Below are 21,991 nucleotides of genomic sequence, written 5' to 3'. Positions count from 1 at the left end.
GAAGAACCGATGTATGTAAGTCCAACTGGACCAGTAGAAACAGCAGCTCCAGAGCCCTTCACACAAATACCTCAAAGAATATCTCAGGCTCAACAAACCAATGGCAGCCGCCCCTGTTGTCAGGTGAGTTTGAAGAAGAAAAAAATAATTAAGGCACAATTAATCTGGACAATTTTGCAATGGTGGAGAGAAATCTGGTGAACCATTCCTTAGTTTGGGGAAGATTTTCAAGCTGTTAATGTGATCAAGGAAAAATCTAGGAACACTTTCCTTTTCTTTACACAGCCACACTTGAAGCATACAGAAATTCCCAGGCTACGGGTGGAATCGGAGCTACAACTGTTGGCCTACACCACAGCCACAGCAATGCCTGATCTGAGCCACATCTGTGCCCTACGCTGCAGCTTGTGGCAATGCTGGATCCTTAACCCCCTGAGCTAGACCAGGCATCTAACCTGCTTCTTCACGAATGCTATGTTAAGTTCTTAACCTCTTCAGCCATAATGAGAACTCCTACTAACATATTTTTTAAAATATTTTTTTATCTCCAATCATAAAGTGCTATGTATTTACTACAGAAAATTTGGACAAGTCAGAAGAGAGCAAAAGAACAAAATTAAATTTACAATCAATCCAGGATAAAATTACTATTGAAAATGATTATCTTGTTCATTTTTTTGTACACAGCTCCCTAGTTATTTCACTAGGATTGTATTTCTTAAAGTGGAATCGCTAGAATGAGAAGTGGGAACTTTTTAAAGAATCATCATACAAAATTGCCATTTAGAAAGGTTATAGCAAATTACACTCCCAGTGAATTCAAGTAACTATCTCAATCCTTGTTAGTATTGACAATTACCGTATTTTAAATTTTGTTAATTTTATGAGCAGAATATATTTTATTTGCCTTACTTTCTGTTTCTCTGACTAAGGGCAAAATGAAGCTTCTTTTTCCCTACAAAGTTTAGTAGGCGGTTCTATTTTCTCTTCTGCCAGTCCTCTGCTCTTTTTTACTGATGCATCAGTCTTTGATTTATTAATGTAAATAAGACTAAAAGGAAAAAACTATTAAGAAAGATTTCCATAATTAAATTTTCAGAGGTTCAAATACATGAATAGTTTTATGTGGGAAAGTTTTCTCCATTAAGAAACCAAAGACTTTTTAGCTGATTTTGTCTGAACATTTTTTGATTATTTTTCGATATTTCCCATTTAAATCTCCCTGGGTTTTATAAATGTTGCAAAGCGAGGGTATTCCCTTACTCTTACTTTTCATTTAAATAGCCAATTTTCTCTAACCTCAGATAAATCTTTCCTTTTTTTATTTCCATGTAGGATGGTTGGGGGCTTTGCTATTGAGTTATAGGAGCGGCGTGTGTGTGTGTGTGTGTGTGTGTGTGTGTGTGTGTGGGTTCGCAAAGGCCCTTTAAACTTTTGTGCCAGTTCAAGCTGCTGTCTTTGCTCTCAGTGATTGCCAGGCATCTAGAGTTTGCCTGTCCTGTCAACATTCTAAGACAGGTGAGACAGAAGCCAGTGCCTCAGGCAGAAAAATCAGAAAAATGGTCCAGACCTTTTCTTCCTTCTCCAGGCTGAGACTGAATTATTCTGATATTTATTGTTGTGTCTTGGGGGGAAGGAGGATCCAGAGCTCTTCTGCCGTCTTGCTGGCATCACTCTTCTTTTTATAAGTGTTGACCGCTATTAAATAATTACTCCTCTAGAAGGAGGAGATCATTTTTAAGTTGCCAAATTAATCTCTTAGTATTTTGGTTTGATTTGCATTAACGTATATGTTGATATGAGACTGTCTTTGCGATATTTAGGTGTCTGTTTTTTTCAAGTCTTTTTCCATCTCTCAGTAAATGGTGGTATGTAGCTTACCTCCATAATAAATAAATACGTGTCAAATGAATTCATTAGTAGAATATATGAATTAGTAGAATAACGTATCCTTTCTTGTGGCACATTGAGATTGATTCCAGTTTTTCCAGAAAAAATAATGCTGCAGTGAACATTCTTTGATGAGTCTTTGCACCTACTCCTTATTATTTGCCTTATGATAAATTCCTAGAGGTGCAATTACTAAATCAAAGACTTTGAATGTATATTATGGAATTGCCCTTCAGAAAAATGGTCCATTCCCTACATCCTCCTGCCAACTTTCTTTTATTTTTTCTTTTTCTTTTTTTAAACAATGAAGTATTTTTCTCTTGAGAACTGAAGTTAGTGATGGGAAAACATTTTGAAAGTGCTCTGCCTGCCTGTTCTGATGGAATAAAAACAGCTTTCAGGCAAGAGGACAAGATGGCGGAGGAGTAGGGGGACACGCTCGCCCTCTCCCACAAACACAACAAAAAAAGCACATCTACAGAATAAATGACTCACACAGAACAGCAACCAATCGCTGGCAGAGGAACCTAAACTCCAATAACGGCAAGAAGTTCGTGACATTACTGGGCAGAACGGGAGAAAAGAGGAGAGTGAGAGAAGGTGAATCCGAGCGGGACGGGCGCTCCCGAAAGGGAACTGCGGAGGAGAAAGGGATCCCGCACCCTGGAAAGTCACCTACACGGGGGAAAGATCAAACGAACCGGAGGAATCTCCAGATGCAGAGAAGAGTGTAGCAGTAAGTTGGAGTACGGAAAAGCCGATCAAGAACCAAACGGACCACCTGAACTACGGGCACAGTCACCAAAAATTGAGATGCCTGGGTGGGGGCTGGGTACCGAGACCTCTGGTCCAGAGGTTAGTCCTCGGGCTGGGGGGGCGGAGCAGAGCAGAAACTGCTTGGGAGGTCTAGAAACCATTTGACGGGGCAGAGACTGCCTGGGAGACTAGAAAACAAAGCTGTCGCAGAGGAAGGGAGCAATACTCTAGGGGCGGGGATGTGGAAAGCCGCATCAGAGGGAACCTGGGAGAAGAGCCTGGTCTGCCCCCGTGCTGGGGAGGGCAGAGAAGAAGGGGTGGGTCCCCATAGAATACCCCCCATGCCACAGCAAGCTTACAGGCCCACTAGCTAGCTGAAAGCTGTGCTTCCCAGTGCATCCCCTCCCCCCACCCCCACCACCCCCTATGCTCTCACCAAACCTGGGGCTGCCTGCCATCCAGGAGGGCTGGCCTCAACAATTGCCTGAAGCCTACCACCGCAGGGGCTGTCCCTGCACAGGCCCGCTTGCCCTTTGGAGGGGCTACACTTCCGCAGAGTAGCACCAAACACCACCAGCCCCCGAGAAAAAGCCTGCAGCCCAGAAAAGCTAGAACAAGCCTAGCCAGGCCTTGAATAGATCTGCCTAATTCTCGGACGTTTTTTCTGAGTCGGGCTGCCCTGGGGAGGAGCCTCTTGGGTTTCCAACGGTCCTGCTACCCGCCCAAGCCCCCAGGAGGTGCCCCACCCCCGCTGAATAGCTGCTCAGCACCACCAGCCCCCTGGAGGACCCCCTGCAGCCCAGAAAAGCTGCAACAAGTTTGGCCAGACTGTGAAAAGATCCGCCTACATTTGCAGGCCGAGCTTCTTAGGTTCTCAGTGACCCAGATAGCTGCTCCAGCCCCCAGGGGATGCTGCACTCCTGAGGAATAGCTGCCCAACACCGCCAACCCACTGCAAGAACCCCACAGCCTAAAAACACCAGAGCAAGATCTGCATGACCAAGTGAAATCTGCTACCATCGTGGTGTGGACCTCCCAGTCCTGTCTGCCCTCAGGAAGTTCTCCTTTGCTCCATCAACACTCCATAAAAGCCACACTGCCTCAAAAAAGATTGACCAACAACGCCAGCCCTCAGGAAATATTCCATGGCAGTGGCAAGGCAAACACTGCCCGATAACGGAGAGTACAACTCCCTCAGGAGAAAGAAAACAACAAGCAAGATGAAGAAGCTGAGAAACCACCCCCAGTCAAACCAACAGGAGAACTCACCTAAAACAGTCAACAATGAAACAGATCTCTGCAGTCTGACAGACCTGGAGTTCAAAAGAGAAATAGTGAAAATATTGAAGGAATTAAGAGAAGATATGAACAGTAATGCAGATACCCTCCGAAAGGAACTAGAACATATAAGGAGGAGCCAAGAAAAACTAGAACATTCATTTGCAGAGATGCAAACTGAACTAAGGGCAGTAAAAACCAGAATGAATAATGCAGAAGAACGAATCAGTGATATGGAAGATAGAAGAATGGAAATCACTCAATCTGGTCAACAGACAGAAAACCGAATCAAAAAACTGGAAAGCAATATAAGAGACCTATGGGATAATATAAAGTGGGCCAATCTACACATAATAGGAATTCCAGAAGGAGTAGAAAAGATAAGGGGATGGAAAATATATTTGAAGAAATTATCGATGGAAACTTCCCAAATCTAAAGGATACTGGGTTCAAGATACAAGAAGCACAGAGGGCCCCAAACAAACTGAACTCAAATAGACCCACAGCAAGACACATCATAATAAAAATGGCAAAAGTTAGTGATAAAGAGAGGATCCTAAAGGCAGCAAGAGAAAAACAGAATGTTACCTACAAGGGAACCCCCATAAGAATATCAGCTGACTTCTCTACAGAAACACTACAGGCCAGGAGGGAATGGCAAGAGATATTTAAAGTGCTCAAAGGAAAAAATATGCAACCTAGAATACTCTATCCAGCAAGAATATCATTTAAAATAGAAGGGGAAATAAAAATTTTTTCCAACAAACAAAAACTTAAAGAATAGAGCAACACAAAACCCAGGTTAAAGGAAATATTGAAAGGGCTTCTCTAAACCAAAAAGAAAGGAAGGAAAGGGAAGAAAAAAGAAAAGAAAAAAAAAAGAAGAAGAAGAGGAAGAACTAGGACTGAGGAAACCACAATCAGAGAGCAGTCACTCAAATAAGCCAGCATACAGATTTAATCATGAACATGCTTCAAACAAAATAAAATTAAAAATAAAAAAATAAAAAAGAGTCATCAAAACCATAAAATGTGGGCAAGGGATGTTAGGAAGTAAATAACCCTTTTTGTTTGTTTGTTTGTATGTTTCTCTTCTTAATTTTGATATAGTAATGAAGTGTTTGAACTTACAGGACCATCAGGCTAAAACACACAATTATGGGAAGGGGTTAGCATACTTAAAAAACAGGGCAACCACAAGCCAAAACCAATTATTGCATTTGCAAAAAATGAAAAAAAATACACTCAAGCAGATAATAACAGGAGACCATCCAACCAAAAAAAAAAAAAAAGAAAGGAAGAATGGAGAACCATAGAATCAACTGGAACACAAGGTTCAAATGACAATAAATAATCATCTATCAGTTATCACCTTAAATGTCAATGGACTGAACGCCCCAATCAAAAGACACAGAGTGGCTGAGTGGATAAAAAGGCAAAAACCTTCAATATGCTGCCTACAAGAAACTCACCTTAGGACAAAAGATACATATAGATTGAAAGTGAAAGGGTGGGGAAAAATATTTCACACCAATAGACATGACAGAAAAGCAGGAGTCGCAACGCTCATATCAGACAAAATAGACTTTAAAACAAAAGACATAAAGAAAGACAAAGAAGGACACTACTTAATGATTAAGGGATCCATCCAAGGAGAGGATGTTACTATCGTCAACATATATGCCCCAAATACAGGAGCACCCAGATACATACAGCAAATATTAACAGACATAAAGGGAGATATTGATGAGAATACAATCATAGTAGGAGACCTTAATACCCCCCCTCACATCAATGGACAGATCCTCTAGACAGAAAACCAATAAAGCAACAGAGATCCTAAAGGAAACAATAGAAAAGTTAGACTTCATTGAGATCTTCAGGACACTACATCCCAAAAAAGCAGAATACACATTCTTCTCAAATGCTCATGGAACATTCTCAAGAATCAACCACATCTTGGGACACAAAGCTAATCTCAATAAATTTAGGAGCATAGAAATTATCTCAAGTAGCTTCTCTGACCACAATGCCATGAAATTAGAAACCAACCATGGGAAAAGGAAAGAGAAAAAACCTACTACATGGAGACTAAACAACATGCTACTAAAAAACCAATGGGTCAATGAGGAAATCAAGAAGGAAATTAAAAACTACCTTGACACAAATGATAATGAAGACACAACTGCTCAAAATCTATGGGATACTGCGAAAGCAGTGCTCAGAGGGAAATTTATAGCAATACAGGCCTTTCTCAAAAAAGAAGAAAGATCCCAAATGGACAACTTAACCCTCCACCTAAATGAATTAGAAAAAGAAGAACAAAAAAGGCCTAAAGTCAGCAGAAGGAAGGAAATCATAAAGATCAAAGAAGAAATCAATAAAATAGAGACTCAAAAAACAATAGAGAAAATTAATAAAACCAAGAGCTGGTTCTTTGAAAAGGTCAACAAAATTGACAAACCCCTGGCCAGACTCACTAAAAAGAGGACAGAAAGAACCCAAATAACCAAAATTATAAAGGAAAAAGGAGAGATCACAATGGATATAGCAGAAATACAAAAAACCATAAGAGAATACTATGACCAACTATATGGCAACAAGTTTGACAATCTGGAAGAAATGGACAATTTTCTAGAATCTTACAGCCTGCCAAAACTGAATCAAGTAGAAACAGACCAACTGAACAGACCGATCACTAGAAATGAAATTGAAGAGGTCATAAAATCACTCCCTACAAATAAAAGTCCAGGACCAGATGGCTTCACAGGTGAATTCTATCAAACATATAAAGAGGAATTGGTGCCCATCCTCCTTAAACTCTTTCAAAAGGTTGAAGAAGAAGGAATACTCCCAAAGACATTCTATGATGCCACCATCACCCTCATTCCAAAACCAGACAGAGATACCACCAAAAGAGAAAACTATCGCCCAATATCATTGATGAATATAGATGCAAAAATTCTCAACAAAATCTTAGCCAACCAAATCCAACAACATACCAAAAAAATTATACACCATGACCAGGTTGGGTTCATCCCAGGTTCACAAGGATGGTTCAACATACGCAAGTCAATCAGCATCATACACCACATTAACCAAAAAAAAGTCAAAAATCATATGATCATCTCAATAGACGCAGAAAAAGCATTTGACAAAGTCCAACATCCATTCATGATCAAGACCCTCGCCAAAGTGGGTATAGAGGGAACATTCCTGAATATAATCAAAGCCATTTATGAGAAACCCACAGCAAGTATAATCCTCAATGGGGAAAAACTGAAAGCCTTCTCACTCAAATCTGGAACAAGACATGGATGCCCACTCTCACCACTGCTCTTCAACATCGTTTTGGAAGTCCTAGCCACAGCAACTAGACAAACAAAAGAAATAAAAGGCATCCATATAGGAAGAGAAGAGATAAAACTGTCACTGTATGCAGATGACATAATACTACACATAGAAAACCCTAAGGACTCAACCCAAAAACTACTTGAACTGATTAATTAATTCAGCAAAGTAACAGGATATAAGATGAACATTCAGAAGTCAGTTGCATTTCTGTATACCAGCAATGAAATATTAGAAAAGGAATACAAAAATACAATACCTTTTAAAATTGCACCTCACAAAATCAAATACCTCGGAATACACCTGACCAAGGAGGTAAAGGACCTATATGCCGAGAACTATAAAACTTTCATCAAAGAAATCAAAGAAGATGTAAAGAAATGGAAAGATATTCCATGTTCCTGGATTGGGAAAATCAATATTGTAAAAATGGCCATACTACCGAAAGCAATCTACAGATTCAATGCAATCCCTATCAAATTACCCATGACCTTTCTCACAGAACTAGAACAAACAATCCAAACATTTATATGGAACAACAAAAAACCCAGAATCACCAAAGCAATCCTGAGAAACAAAAACCAAGCAGGAGGCATAACTCTCCCAGACTTCAAGAAATACTACAAAGCCACAGTCATCAAAACAGTGTGGTACTGGTGTCAAAACAGACAGACAGACCAATGGAACAGAATAGAGAATCCGGAAATAAACCCTGACACCTATGGTCAATTACTCTTTGACAAGGGAGGCAAGAACATAAAATGGGAAAAAGAAAGTCTATTCAGCAAGCATTGCTGGGAAACCTGGACAGCTGCATGCAAAGCAGTGAAACTAGAACACACCCTCACACCATGCACAAAAATAAACTCCAAATGGCTGAAAGACTTAAATATACGACAGGACACCATCAAACTCCTAGAAGAGAACATAGGCAAAACACTCTCTGACATCAACATCATGAATATTTTCTCAGGTCAGTCTCCCAAAGCAATAGAAATCAGAGCAAAAATAAACCCATGGGACCTCATCAAACTGAAAAGCTTTGGCACAGCAAAGGGAACCAAAAAGAAAACAAAAAGACAACTTTCAGAATGGCAGAAAATAGTTTCAAATGATGCAACCGACAAGGGCTTAATCTCTAGAATATATAAGCAACTTATACAACCCAACAGCAAAAAAGCCAATCAATCAATGGAAAAATGGGCAAAAGACCTGAATAGACCGTTCTCCAAGGAAGATATACAGATGGCCAACAAACACATGAAAAAATGCTCAACATCGCTGATTATAAGAGAAGTGCAAATCAAAACTACCATGAGATACCACCTCACACCAGTCAGAATGGCCATCATTAATAAATCCACAAATAACAAGTGCTGGAGGGGCTGTGGAGAAAAGGGAACCCTCCTACACTGTTAGTGGGAATGTAAACTGGTACAACCACTATGGAGAACAGTTTGGAGATACCTTAGAAATCTATACATAGAACTTCCATATGACCCCGCAATCCCACTCTTGAGTATCTATCTGGACAAAACTCTACTTAAAAGAGACACGTGCACCCGCATGTTCCTTGCAGCACTATTCACAATAGCCAGGACATGGAAACAACCCAAATGTCCACCGACAGATGATTGGATTCGGAAGATGTGGTGTATGTACACAATGGAATACTACTCAGCCATCAAAAAGAATGACATAATGCCATTTGCAGCAACATGGATGGAACTAGAGAATCTCATACTGAGTGAAATGAGCCAGAAAGACAAAGACAAATACCATATGATATCACTTATATCTGGAATCTAATATCCAGCACAAATGAACATCTCCTCAGAAAAGAAAATCATGGACTTGGAGAAGAGACTTGAGGCTGCTTGATGGGAGGGGGAGGGAGTGGGAGGGATCGGGAGCTTGGGGTTTTCAGACACAAGTTAGAATAGATTTACAAGGAGATCCTGCTGAATAGCATTGAGAACTTTGTCTAGATACTCATGTTGCAACAGAAGAAAGGGTGGGGGAAAAAATATAATTGTAATGTATACATGTAAGGATAACCTGACCCCCTTGCTGTACAGTGGGAAAATTAAAAAAAAAAAAAAACAGCTTTCAAACGTTTACCTTCTGTATTGTATTAAATTGTACCCATAATTTATCGAGAGGTGAAAGGTTACTGAAGCCACTGCTAAAATCGCTTATATCCCTTGAACTTGTTCTGCCTTAAATGTTTTAAAAGGGGTGGGGTGGAGGAATGTGGTTTTTACTTGAGAGAGAGCCAGTGAACCAAGATTGGCTGTCGTTGAACCACAGGCAGACAAAGTGACAAGGAGGCAGGGCGATATAGCATGAAAAGCTGTGATCTTGGAGGGTTCTGGGGCAGACCAAGTTCTCACCCATAACACACACACATAACACACATGTAGCAACGCAGAAGAATCTATCATTCTGTGTTTCTCACTGAGGGCACCCAGAATAGCTTATGTTTGTTGTTGCTATTGTGAATAAAGACCTTTCCAACTGTATCTTTTTTCTTAATTGGATGGATGATGGTATATTGGAAAGTTAAGGATTTTTGGATAGTTATCTTGTAAAGAAAAACCTTTTTAAACTCTCTTCATTTCAAATATTGGTTTCGTTTGAATCTCCTGCTTCTAGGTAGACAATCAAAAAAGTCTGTTTTGGCCACTTTCTTTCCAGGATTTGGAAAAATAAACCAAACCAAAATATCTGTTATGAAAATTTTAGATTCCACAAAATACAAAACTGTCAAGTCTTTAGCCTATTTAATATAATTAATTGCATGGTTTTTCCTAAAGAGTAGAATAGATCAGTTAACCTAATGTTTGCAGGGATAAAGTACTTTATCCTTGGATAGATAAAGTTTTCTATCTAGCAGAAAACTATGAATTAATGGCAACAGTGGTATACACAATTAATTGTAGTATAATTGGTATTGCTAATGTGTGGCATGTTTTAGAAGATTGAATAGTGACATCCTTAAGAAGACACAAAACCTATCCTCACTTACATGTGGCTGGGCAACGAGAATTTTCTCTTACCTGTTGCCCCCAGAGAGTGGGCGGTTCCAACCCCAACAACACACACCACTTCTGATACACAATGGTCCTGCTCACTGCCTTAGTGGATAAAGTTTAGCTTTGAGGGGACTCTTCCTAAGCCTACATCCTAAAGGTAAGCTATATTCAATTTTGATATCTTTAAATTATTCCAGTATCCATAGATATTAAGTCTCTGCCCCAAACTTCTGAATATAGCTTACTTACAGATAAGGCTTTCTTTTGCCCACAGTGCCTTAACTTGACAATGCAATATCCTAAGATTTGATGTTATTGAAAAGTAGGGAGGAGTTCCCTGGTGGCTCAGCAGGTTAGGGATCTGGCATTGTCACAGCTGTGTCTCTGATGATTGCTGTGGCATATGTTTGAGCCCCGGCCCAGGAACTTCCACATGTTGCCAGATGGCCCAAAAAAGGAAAAAAACGAAAGAAAAGTAAGAAAAAGGGGAAAATTAATTCATCCATACTTAAAATGTTGAGGAATTTTAGAAGGGAAGAGGTGAGAGATGAAAGAAAAATAAGAGAGAGGAAATTTTTAAAAATCCCAGTGAATTTTTTTCATCAAAGGGATTAGAAATGCTTCTTGTTGTTGTTTTAAGTATAAATCCTACAAACTCTTTATCATGTTTTCCAGCAGTTGTTTATTAGCCTGCCTGCCACCATGTGTAACTGCACTTGCAGGCATTCCCTCCATCACTGCAAATGGTACAGTCTGATCCTAAGGGAGGGCTTCAAAATATGATCATCTGGGATATTCTTCCATCATCAAAGAGAAATTAGACTTCCCATATTGTTGTTCTGGGTAGAAGTGCGAGTAGAGAGTGAGTCTTGTGACCACCCTGGAATGGGCGGCTTCTGCAGCTTCCTCGAGGTAATGCTCTTTGGGGTCTGAGTGTGTTTTCATCAGCAGCTCATGCAGCCACGTCACTCAGAGAAACCGCTCACGGGTACCCGACAATGCCTCTTGGTGGAGTGCTCGGCAGAGAGCCGCAGTCACACGTGTGGGGAGAAATAATGAGCCGCTCTATTTCCTGCTTTGAATAAAAGAGAAAGAAAAGCCATTTTTGTCAAGGCAGACGGTTGTTTTCACTTTAACACTGACTTATTCTGAGGCAAAAATTTGAAAGAGGTTTTGTTGTTTTGATAGCCCTCCTTTATGTCACTTTCCTTCTACTCCCTCTCACTTCTCATTTTTGAAGTTGCTGTGGACTTTCTTCTGTATGTAATACGTTTCTTTCTTTGATTTTTTTAAAAAACATTTTTAGTTATACAAATCTGATCTCTTGGACCTATAAAAAGTTGAAATATTGCAGATAAAGGTAAAGTCCCTTTCAGCCATAATTCGCAGCTCAGATCTGGTCCCTATGTCTTTGCAGAACTTATTCTATGCATACAGATATTTAAGTATGTGTGTGTGTGTGCGTGCGCGCGCATGCATGTGTGTGCCCAAAGAGGGCAATTGACTCGTATCTATTAAACTTAAAACCTGAGAACTTTGCACACATATGCACAAGGAGGCATGTACAGCTTTGTTCATTCATTGCAGCATTACTTAGAATTCTAAAAAGTTGGAAATAGCATAATGTCCTTTGGTTGCAAATGATTAAATAAACCATGGTGTCTTGTTCTCTGGATATACCAAGTTTAGTCTATATGTGCTAACCTGAAATGCTTCTCAATTGCAGAATGATATGTACCATATGATAACATTGCTATCAATGACATAAAGTTCACTGATTCAAAATGGACTATACTGGGCATGTAGAAACTGTGTCAATATTTGAATGAAGACTCAGGCACCAGTTTCTCAGAAGGGCCACAGAGATCATGCACCAGCCAGAGAATGTGACTTCAAGTGTGTAGATCATTGTCTTCTTCCTGCCCTACCCTTTTCCTCTTTTAGGCTCTTCCTATGAAGAATGTTCCCAAGGTGGCCAGTCCCTCTTTAGACCTTTTGTAGGGAGGAGAGAAGAACACGGAGGAGAGAAGAACACAGAATACAGCCACAGCTGCTTATAAATGTAGAGTAATGGGAGTTCCCATCATGGCTCAGTGGAAACGAATCTGACCAGCATCCATGAGGACGCAGTTTCAATCCCTGGCCTCGCTCAGTGGGTTAAGGATCCGGTGTTGCCATGAGCAGTGGTATAGGTCACAGATGTGGCTCAGATCTGGCACTGCTGTGGCTGTGGCATAGGCCAGTGGCTACAGCTCTGATTCTATCCCTAGTCTGGGAAACTCTACATGCCACAAGTGTGGCCCTAAAAAGACAAAAAAAAAAAAAAAAGAAAAAGAAAGAAAGAAGAAAGAAAGAAAAGAAAATGTAGAGTAATGGAATCTAATTTCCCGTCCAGACGTGTGGGAGACAAGGGCTGGTACATGGTGCCCCAGGAGCCTGGGCTAGGCCAGGTCAGGTCAGAACTTGCACTTGGGTTGCAGTTCAGAGTATGATGTGAGACAAGGTTTGATGGGAAAATCCTAGATGAGGCCTGAGCTGATCTTTATCAGCCCAGAGAGACTTGGTGAATGCAAAGAGAAGTGAGATGACTCTAGGTACATATGCAGATAAGATGCATTGAAACAATAAGAAAGTTTCAGTAGAAGGTAGAATGTAGAAGTGAAAGATTTCTTGAGCCAACAGAAATAAAATAACCCAACTATCTTGTTCGTGTTTAAATCTCTTTAGAGGAAAATGTTTTGTAAAATGCGATTGCACTTTGAGCGTATGAACAATTGGTATCATCGTAAACGGCCAGAAACCCAAACACCAGACAGTTTTTGAAGAAAAATTTAAAACAAATAGCCTTACCAGGGTATGATGAATTTTTAGGAAGAGGGGTTAAATTCAAACCAAAACCCCAAAACTTATTTTCTCTATTTCTTGCTTCTCTAGACAATAGTCAGCACCAGGAATGAACTGTGGAGGACTCATGAATCCACTAACGTTCTCCATAGGGACAGAAGGTAGGAACCACATGTGTGTGGACAAATACTGGCAACAGAGATACATCAAAGCTTTTACCATGCTCTTTTTTTTTTATTTGGAAGACATTCCTAAAACAGAGAAATCCTATGATTCCACTATAAAGGTAAAGAGAGATTTGGCTCTATTTGAACAGGTAAACATAACAACCAAAAAAAAAAAAAGTCTGGATAATTACATTAAGTTTTGAGTTTTGATTGACTGATTTTATTTCTTAAAATTTGGCTAAGCATTTTCAGTGACGTATTGATACCCATGTGTATCTTATGTGCTTCTAAAGAAATCAGTATACTGTCTCCAAAAGCATCTAATTTTCCACTAGGTTTATTAGGTTGGTGGGAAACTGTCTAGCATCTTATGGTGTTTCAAAGACTAATCATTCCTTGAGTTCCTGTATCCTGGTGTCATTCCTTTAGAAGACAGAGTTCCTGGCTCTTCAGTAAGGAGGTCCCCTAAGGGAAGGTACAATGCTTGGTATCTAATAGATGCTCAGTAAATTAAGGATTAAATATATATATATATTAAAATTAAAATGTCATCCATAAATTAATGATTTTATATGTGCATATAGAATGTGTATATGTGAGATGTGCTTCATAATATTAGGGTATGAAAGATAAGGAACATTTTAAAATTCAGTGATAACTCATGAAAAGAAGCTTAATAACACTTTTAAAGTAATTTAATAACAATTTAAATGTTAAAAGCGATTTCGATCTTGCTTGATCAACTGGTATAAGAAAAGGAAATTAGAAAATAAAGTTAAGAAAAACAGTATAGCAATAAAAAGGCAATTTTGAAACTTAAAATGTGGAAATAAAATGGAAATCTAGAAATTCTTTAAAACTTAATTCTTAAAATAATTATGTCAAACAAATTATTTTAAACTGAATGATTCCTTTTTATATAATTCATGCCCACTACATACACCCTTGATCTCCTGTCAAGGTATTTATCAACACAATGAATACTAGTGTGAGCCTGATTAATGAGTAAAATCTATGTGAAGTCTTTATCCTTTTCCTGTTGGTCCCATCATTTTTATTAATGATTTGGAGAAAATTGCAGAAGGCATACTTCTCAAATGTGTGTGACATCATACCAAAAGCCATAGATAATCATCTCAAATCACTAAGATATCATAGTCTGGAGTGGTGGGGCAATTAGTAAAGACCAAGTATTAAAGGATTAAATGCAAATTCTAATATTATAGGCCCAGGGTCACAACAAATAAAGTGAAAAAAGCTGAGACAGGGAGTTCCCTGGTGGCTCAGCAGGTTAAGGATCCAGTGTTGTCACTGCTGTGGCTCTAGTTACCGCTATGGCCTGGGTTCGATTCCTGCCCCTGGGGACTTCCACATGCTATGAGTGTGGTAAAAAAAAAAAAAAGAAAGAAAGAAAGAAAAAAAAAAGCTGAAATATGTAGTCAACTATGACTTCAGTAACAGCCAACGCTGTGCTACTGATTATTTAAAAAGCAACAGAGTCTCAGACTGTATTAAGAGAATCATTCGGTTGTTATCTATAACTCTGTATTGTTAGGTGCTGATCAAGAAACATAATGTTTCACTGCTCTGTGCACCATTAACTTGCCTTTTGAATATTTGTTTTCTGTTCTTTTTTTTCAGGCTGCACTTATGGCATATGGAAATTCCTGGCAGCAATGAAGGATCCTTTAACCCCCTATAACAGGCTGGGATCGAACTGGCGCTGCCCCACTTTGCCACAATGGGAACTCCTAATCATGTTCTATTTGAAGGCCTACTACGTGAGAGATTCATGCTCCTTAACTCCAGGAAGTAGAACTACATATAAAGATATAAAAATTTAGAAGGGCACATTTCAGATCATTTGGATGGAATTATTTCTCAAATAATCTGAACTGTTTGTTAACAGTGGCTATTTGCCTGGAAAGTATTGGGCTCCCGGTTGCTAGAAATATTGGCATTGGGTAAATTATGTTCACCAGAAACTCTCCAGGAGGATTTCTTCATCTAAAAGAAAACACCCAACAGGGTAAGAAAAGAACTGCGCTTGACGTAGGGCTTTCTCTGCTTTCACTTGGACTGTGGAAAGATGGGAGTGCATATCTTCTAGCTGTTCAAACACGGTGGATGGGCTGGAGAGGAAGAAGGGGGTGAGGGTGATGGACAAAGTGAGAGAAAGAGAAACTGATGTCACTACTGGTCCTAACAAGCACAACACTCTAAGTACAGAGAATTCTGTCTAGAGAGGCCTTCTGAGAATGTTTCTCTGTGCTCTGCCATATACAATCCCCGGCTGACTCCTTTCTGAAAAGTCCATCATAAAGATGTTCTTGAAACTCCAATTAAGATCAAGGATTTTAGAGCCAGGCTCCTCTTTCACCCATCTCACTGTCTGGAAGTCTAAGGGCTATTTTTCAGAGATGGCTACTTTGGATGGAAGTCCCAGCTGAATTCCAAGATCAGTGTCAATGAGGTATTTCAAAGACGCTAACATTGAGAAATGTTGCATTTCCTACCAGGGAACCAGTCTCTCCAAATTTCACAAATACGACAACAACACTGGTCAAAGAATAAGATTGTGCTTTAGAAAGCCAGTTTTAAGTGTACACGTGGATTCTATAAAAGGAACTATTTTTGGCCTGGGGATATGGCAAAAAGCAAAGTGGGGGGGGGGAATTTGCCAGAATAAAGAGACAATAACAATTATGAAGTAATAGAGTAAGATAAAAGCAAAATAAGTGGAACAGGTGGTATGTCATAATGTGCCTGTCCATAAGTTTAAAAGCTCAAGACTAAGTCAAAATCTACTATCTCACCATGTTGTATAGGAATTAGACATGATGAAAATCCAAGGAGACAAGGAGATGAGAGAGAGTAAGGAGGGAGATGGGAAGTGAAGAAGGCGAGGCTGAGGTTCTGGTTTGCAGTTTCAAGTAGAACCTTCAGGGAAGGCCCCACTGAGAACATGACGTCCAGCTAAGACTTAACGATGCGGGAATGAGCTGAGCAAGAACCTGGGGGAAGGAGGCTTCCAAGCAGAGGGGACCAAAAGAGCAAACTCTGAGGGGAGAGGTGTGTTTAAAGAGTTGCCAAGAGGGCCAAAGGGCAGTGAGTGAGCAAGAGAAAGCAGAGTTGAGGTCGAGGAGGGAAGGGGGGGACTTGGCCATCTTGTTGAGCTTTGACCACTTCTGAAGAGACTTTGGCCTATTCTTTTTTTCTTTTGGGCTGTACCTGTGGCATGTGGAAGTTTCTGGGCCAGGGATCGAACCTGCACCACAGCAGCAGCCCAAGCCACAGCAGTGACAATGCCAAATCCTTAACTTCTGGGTCACCAGGCAATTCCCTGCCTTATGGTTTAAAGGAAGTACCCTGACTACTTGGTGCATTCTGAAACCAATGGACAACTAGACTTAGGAAGAAAAGCCAGAACAGACCCACAACTCATGAGTTGCATCCTTGTTCCTTCCCTGTGGTCTCAGTCGGTTGTTAGGTATTGGCCACAACATGTATCCTATCACGCTACATGGAGTGTTTCTAGATAGAAGGATGACCAATAGAGTCCATATTCACATTTCAGGAGCTCCAGAAGGTCTGCTGCCAAAAGCAATCCATAACACACATGGTGAGTTTTCAGAAACAACTCAATAACCAATGACGTTCTTGTGGCATTGTGCATATAATAGACACAAAGGGCGGTGGTAGGAGATGAACACTTTAAAGCAGAATTGATTAATGTTAGGTCATAGTGGAGGTGCAGGCTTCTCCCATAGAGAGGGCTGGGGTGCATCCTGCTGGGCCTGCCCCTTGCCCTTTCAATCCACTCAGACCTGTCTTCTTTGCAGGCTCCTTAAAAAACAGTTAAACCGATGCAAAGACAAGTTGCAAGCCATATATTCCTGCCAGGAGGAAAAGAGTCACAGATTTGAAACAAAGATCCATGAGCTCACAACCAACCAGAACAGTCTGTGGACCAAGCTACAGCTAATGGGGCAGGATCTACAGGTATTGAATATAGGAGATACTGGCCATCTGGAAGTCTGACCTAGAATCCTCTGGCTGAGGGGGGTGCTGCACCTGAGCCTTTGCACCTCACTCTGATCAGCCTCTACCCTTTCCCTCTTCTCTCCATCCGCTGACCAATTTCCCCTTTCATCAGCCAGATGACATCTTCCATCTTTGTGAAGGCGGTGCCATTGGGAGAGAACAGTACTGGTACCAATTAGAAGCAATAGACCTGGGGCAAAGCGTTTCTTTACAGTATGGATTCCTAAACCTTTAGTCTCAGCATCCCTTTTAGATTCTTAAAATTTTTTGAGGATCCCAAGAAGCTTTTGTGGGTTATATCTATTGCTATTTACCCTAGTCAAAATTAAAACTGATAAGTGGTTTTAAAATAAATATTAATTCATTTGAAAATGAAAATAATCAATCCATTATATATGTAACGTTTTAAAACAGTAACTGTATGTACACATATAGTTTAATTAGAAGATTGGCATTGTTTTACATTTTTTACAAATCTCTGTAATGTCTGACTTAATAAAAGACAGCTGGATTTTTCCTAACTGCAGCATTTTCAGCATTCAATCTGTTGCAAGATGTTTCAGCTGAAGTATATGAAGAAATCTGGCCCCACCCAGATTTGCAGTTAAAAAAAGAGGAGTATTTTGATAGCCTTTTCAGATAATTGGAGATCTTCTTCTTTGATACTATACCAAAACATGACAAAGGATCATTTTTTTAAAAAAAAAGTTATTGGACTATAGTTGACTTAGAAAGTTGTGTTATTTTCAGGTGCACAGCAAAGTAAATCAGTCGTACGTATATGTATATCTGTGCCTTTTCAGATTCTTTTCCCATGTAGCTTATTACACAGTATTGAGTAGATTACTCTGTGCTATACAGTAGGTCCTTGTTACCTACGGTAAATGATTGTTTCTTTTTTCTTTCCTTTTTTTTTTTTTTTTTTTAAGGGCCGCACCTGTGGCATATGAAGGTTCCCAGGCTAGGGGTTGAATGGGAACTGTAGCCGCCAGCCTACACCACAGCCACAGCAACGCCAGATCCTAGCCGTGTCCGTGTCTGCGATCTGCACCACAGCTCATAGCAACGTTGGATCCTTAACCCACTGAGTGAGGCCAGGGATCGAACCTGCGTCCTCATGGATGCTAGTCAGATTCATTTCCACTGAGCCACTCCTAAATGATCACTTCTTAAAGGATAGTTGCAATATTGAATTTGAAGCCTTATCTCATTCACACTCTTTCATTAAAATACATTGTTCTAGTTGTGCTTTCTTGAATGATCCTGTCCCCAGGCATGAATTTGTATCATCACACACTGGTCATTTGGAGGTTCATCACACTGTGCCAAACTTCGTAATGTTCACCCATTTCATTATACAAGATTTTTTAAAATCATACTCATTAACATCATCACTAATCTTAACATCAAAGTCTAAAGAATTGGAAAGCTAGCAAGCTCATGAGTAATGAATGCAAGTTTTCCAAAATTGTAATTTTTGCTTAAAAGCTCAACCATTAAAATTAGCAACATGTATCATTGTTTTTCTTACTGTTACTGTCTCACTTCATTCATTTTTGAGAAAATGTTTGCCAAATGCCCAAGTCTAATACTTTTGCACAAGGAGCAACTTCTGCATTTCAGTAAACATCAGAAATGTGTTATGCATACGTCCCATTTCATCACACACCATATTAAAAAAGATGTGTTACTACCAAGAAAATTAAGAATTTTTGCTCCACCGTCAAGGATATTCTTAAGTAGAACTGCTTTTTTTTTTTTTTAACTGCAAGTGCATGACGGTAGGAATACCATGACTACCAGCACAAGTTGGTGATGCTGCCTTGATTTGTGCTAAAACACCAACAACTTTAGCTTTACTTTTGATTTTGCACCATCAGTGCTTTAGTGTCAACACATTGAAAAAGGCAAATAATACCTAAGTGTTATTGTGAAAATAATCTTGACCTCATGGTCCATTGTAAGGTCTCAGAGCCCTCCAGGAGTCTGTGGACCACACTTTGAGAACTGTGCTTTGTAGCGAGCATATCCCCTAGACTGTTTTCCTTGGCTTATCCTGAAACCTCACTGTAGGACTGTCTACACGGATCATAAGAACATGTTTTATTGTAATATTTTTTTCAACCCATGTAGCCTGATATTTTCAGATATTTCTAATAATATTTAGAACCTAAGCTTTCAGAACCTAGAGTTTTCCCAAATTCCTTAAGATAATTCCCTGTTTTTTGGTTTTTTATCTTTTTGTTTTGGGTTTGGGGTTTTTTTTGCCTTTTTAGGGCCACACCTGTGGCAGTGGCATGTGGAAGTTCCCAGGCTAGGGGGTCAAATAGGAGCTACAGCTGCCGGCCTGCCCGCCTACACCACAGCCTCAACAACACCAGATCCGAGCTACATCTGTGACCTATACCACAGTTCACAGCAACACTGGATCCTTAACCCACTGAGCGGAGCAGGGATCGAACCCTCATCCTCATGGATACTAGTCGGGTTCGTTATCACTGAGCCACGATGGGAACTCCCCCTGTGGTAATTTAGAATCTGAGCTGTTCTAACTTTTATAGAGTTTCGGGTGGACGTTGAATTAACAGCTTAACATAAACAATGGTAATGTATTTAGAGACTGCAAAGAACATCTTACATTAAAATTTCCTATTGGAATATTGGCATTTAATAGAAAATGAAAAAAGTGAGATAAATGTTAATTTCTTCATAAATGAAGTTTTCTTTATCCAGGCATTGTTGCACCCCTTCCATCCTTCACCTTCTTCCTGTCAAAATGTGGTGGCCAAGGGTGACCACGGAAAGAGTGAAGGGTTTTGGAGGGGAAGAGATTCTTCCCAGATCAAGGATGCCACTGAGGATGGTTCAGACCAGGAAACTCACTCTCATACCGTGATTGATAGAAGTCGCCGAGGTCCAGCACACGCAGAACATGCTCTACCAAACTCAGAATCGCCAAAGGCCGCTTTGCAGCGGAAGTCAGTGCGAAGTACTGGGACACGAAGCCAAGCACCAAAGGCCTCGAAGGAAATCTTTAGCTCCCTACCCAGTTTCCACAATGACCTGCTGCAGGACACCCCCCACATTGCTCCTGCTGAAATGGCACCCGCAGAAAGAAAAGAGGCTGTTACTATCCAGAAAGGAAAGGATGAGCCAGAGGAAGAGGAACTGCAAGAACTGTTGTCAAAACTCACAGATACCTTCACTCTAGAAATGACTTCAGGTAAGATTTTCGCAATCACTAGAGATGGTGATGGCTAGGGACCCAGGCTACCTTTTAAAACTCTTGATTCTGGAGTTCCTGTCATGGCTCAGCTGTTAATGAACCCGACTAGCATTCCGTGAGGATGGGGGTACGATCCCTGGCTTCTCTCAGTGGGTTAAGGATCCAGCGTTGTCATGAGCTGTGGTGTAGGTTGCAGGCACAGCTCAGATCCTGCATTGCTGTGGCTGTGGTATAGGCCAGCAGCTACAGCTCTGATTCGACCCCTAGCCTGGGAACCTCCAAATGCTGTGGGTGTGGCCCCAAAGAGAAAAATAAACAAACAAACAAATAAATAAATAAATAAAAGACAAACTCTTGATTCTATGACATTAGCCCAATAGCTGCAATTCATCTAGTAATTAACAGACTTGGGAGTCTTTTGGACATCAATATCCTTTCTGAACTTGATTTCTAGTATTGCCTAATTGGTAGGGTTATTGTGAGAATAAAAGGTTATAAACCAATTGAGATTTTAGTATAGCATCTGACACATACCAGGAATTCAATAAATGCCTATTATTTTGTTACTGCAATTGTTATTATCAGTAGCAGCACAACATATATAAGTGGGAAACCCGTTGTTACCATTTAAAAATGGGAATATGAGTGATACTCTCTTTCTAGAGGATAATTAAGGCTACTATATTATAAGTAATACCATCATCATTGCCACCTTATCATAAGCTGTATCTCATGCTAAATCTGAAGGCTCTTTCTATTAATACCTCATTATAACTATTCCCTCTGGTTTGCGATGGCATTGTCTTATAGAGTGTTTTGTTATCTTAAAATGTCTATATCTATATTTATATCCATTTCTTTTTAAGAAAGCCTAAGATCTTTTATGTTGAAGTGATCACCTAGAGACTTGATAAAATAAGGGATAACATTCAATGTGGTACTGCAGGCCTTCCCAAAGTATTTCTGATATGGTGTATTAATTTATGAGGGCTGCCATAACAAAGTACCACAGACTGAGTGGCTTAAACAATAGTTTTTTTTCCTCATGCTCCTGGAGGCTAGAAGTCCGAGATCAAGGTGTTAGTAGTGTGGGTGTCTTCTGAGGCCTCTCTCCTTGGCTTGCGGATAGCTGTCTTCTCCTTGTGTTTGCACACAATTTTCCCTCTGTGCATGTTCCTATCCAAATTTCCTCTTCTTATAAGGACACTGCTCATATTAATTAACTATTTAAAGACTCTATCTCTAAATATAGTCATATTTAGGGGTTCCTACTGTGGTGCAACGGGTTATGAATCCAACTGCAGCAGTTTAGGTCGCAGGGGAGGCACAAGTTCAGTCCATGGCCTGGCACATTGGGTTAAAGGATCCGGTGTTGCTGCAGCTTCAGCGTCAGTCAAAAC

At 40.1% G+C, this 21,991-nt stretch overlaps 1 protein-coding gene across 1 annotated transcript in view; it reads left to right on the top strand.

Annotated features, from left to right (window-relative positions):
- The window catches only part of DYTN (dystrotelin), a 61,979-nt gene that overhangs the window by 32,926 nt on the left and 7,062 nt on the right, over positions 1 to 21,991 (top strand). Inside the window, exons 10-11 of the mRNA XM_047770470.1 lie at positions 17,164 to 17,323; positions 20,099 to 20,588. Coding sequence (XP_047626426.1) covers positions 17,164 to 17,323; positions 20,099 to 20,588 — 650 coding nt within the window. The remainder of the gene's footprint in view (positions 1 to 17,163; positions 17,324 to 20,098; positions 20,589 to 21,991) is intronic.

Source organism: Phacochoerus africanus, chromosome 3, assembly GCF_016906955.1.
Source record: "Phacochoerus africanus isolate WHEZ1 chromosome 3, ROS_Pafr_v1, whole genome shotgun sequence".
In the NCBI taxonomy this organism is placed as follows: Eukaryota; Metazoa; Chordata; class Mammalia; order Artiodactyla; family Suidae; genus Phacochoerus; species Phacochoerus africanus.
This window is presented reverse-complemented; position numbering and strand designations above follow the sequence as displayed.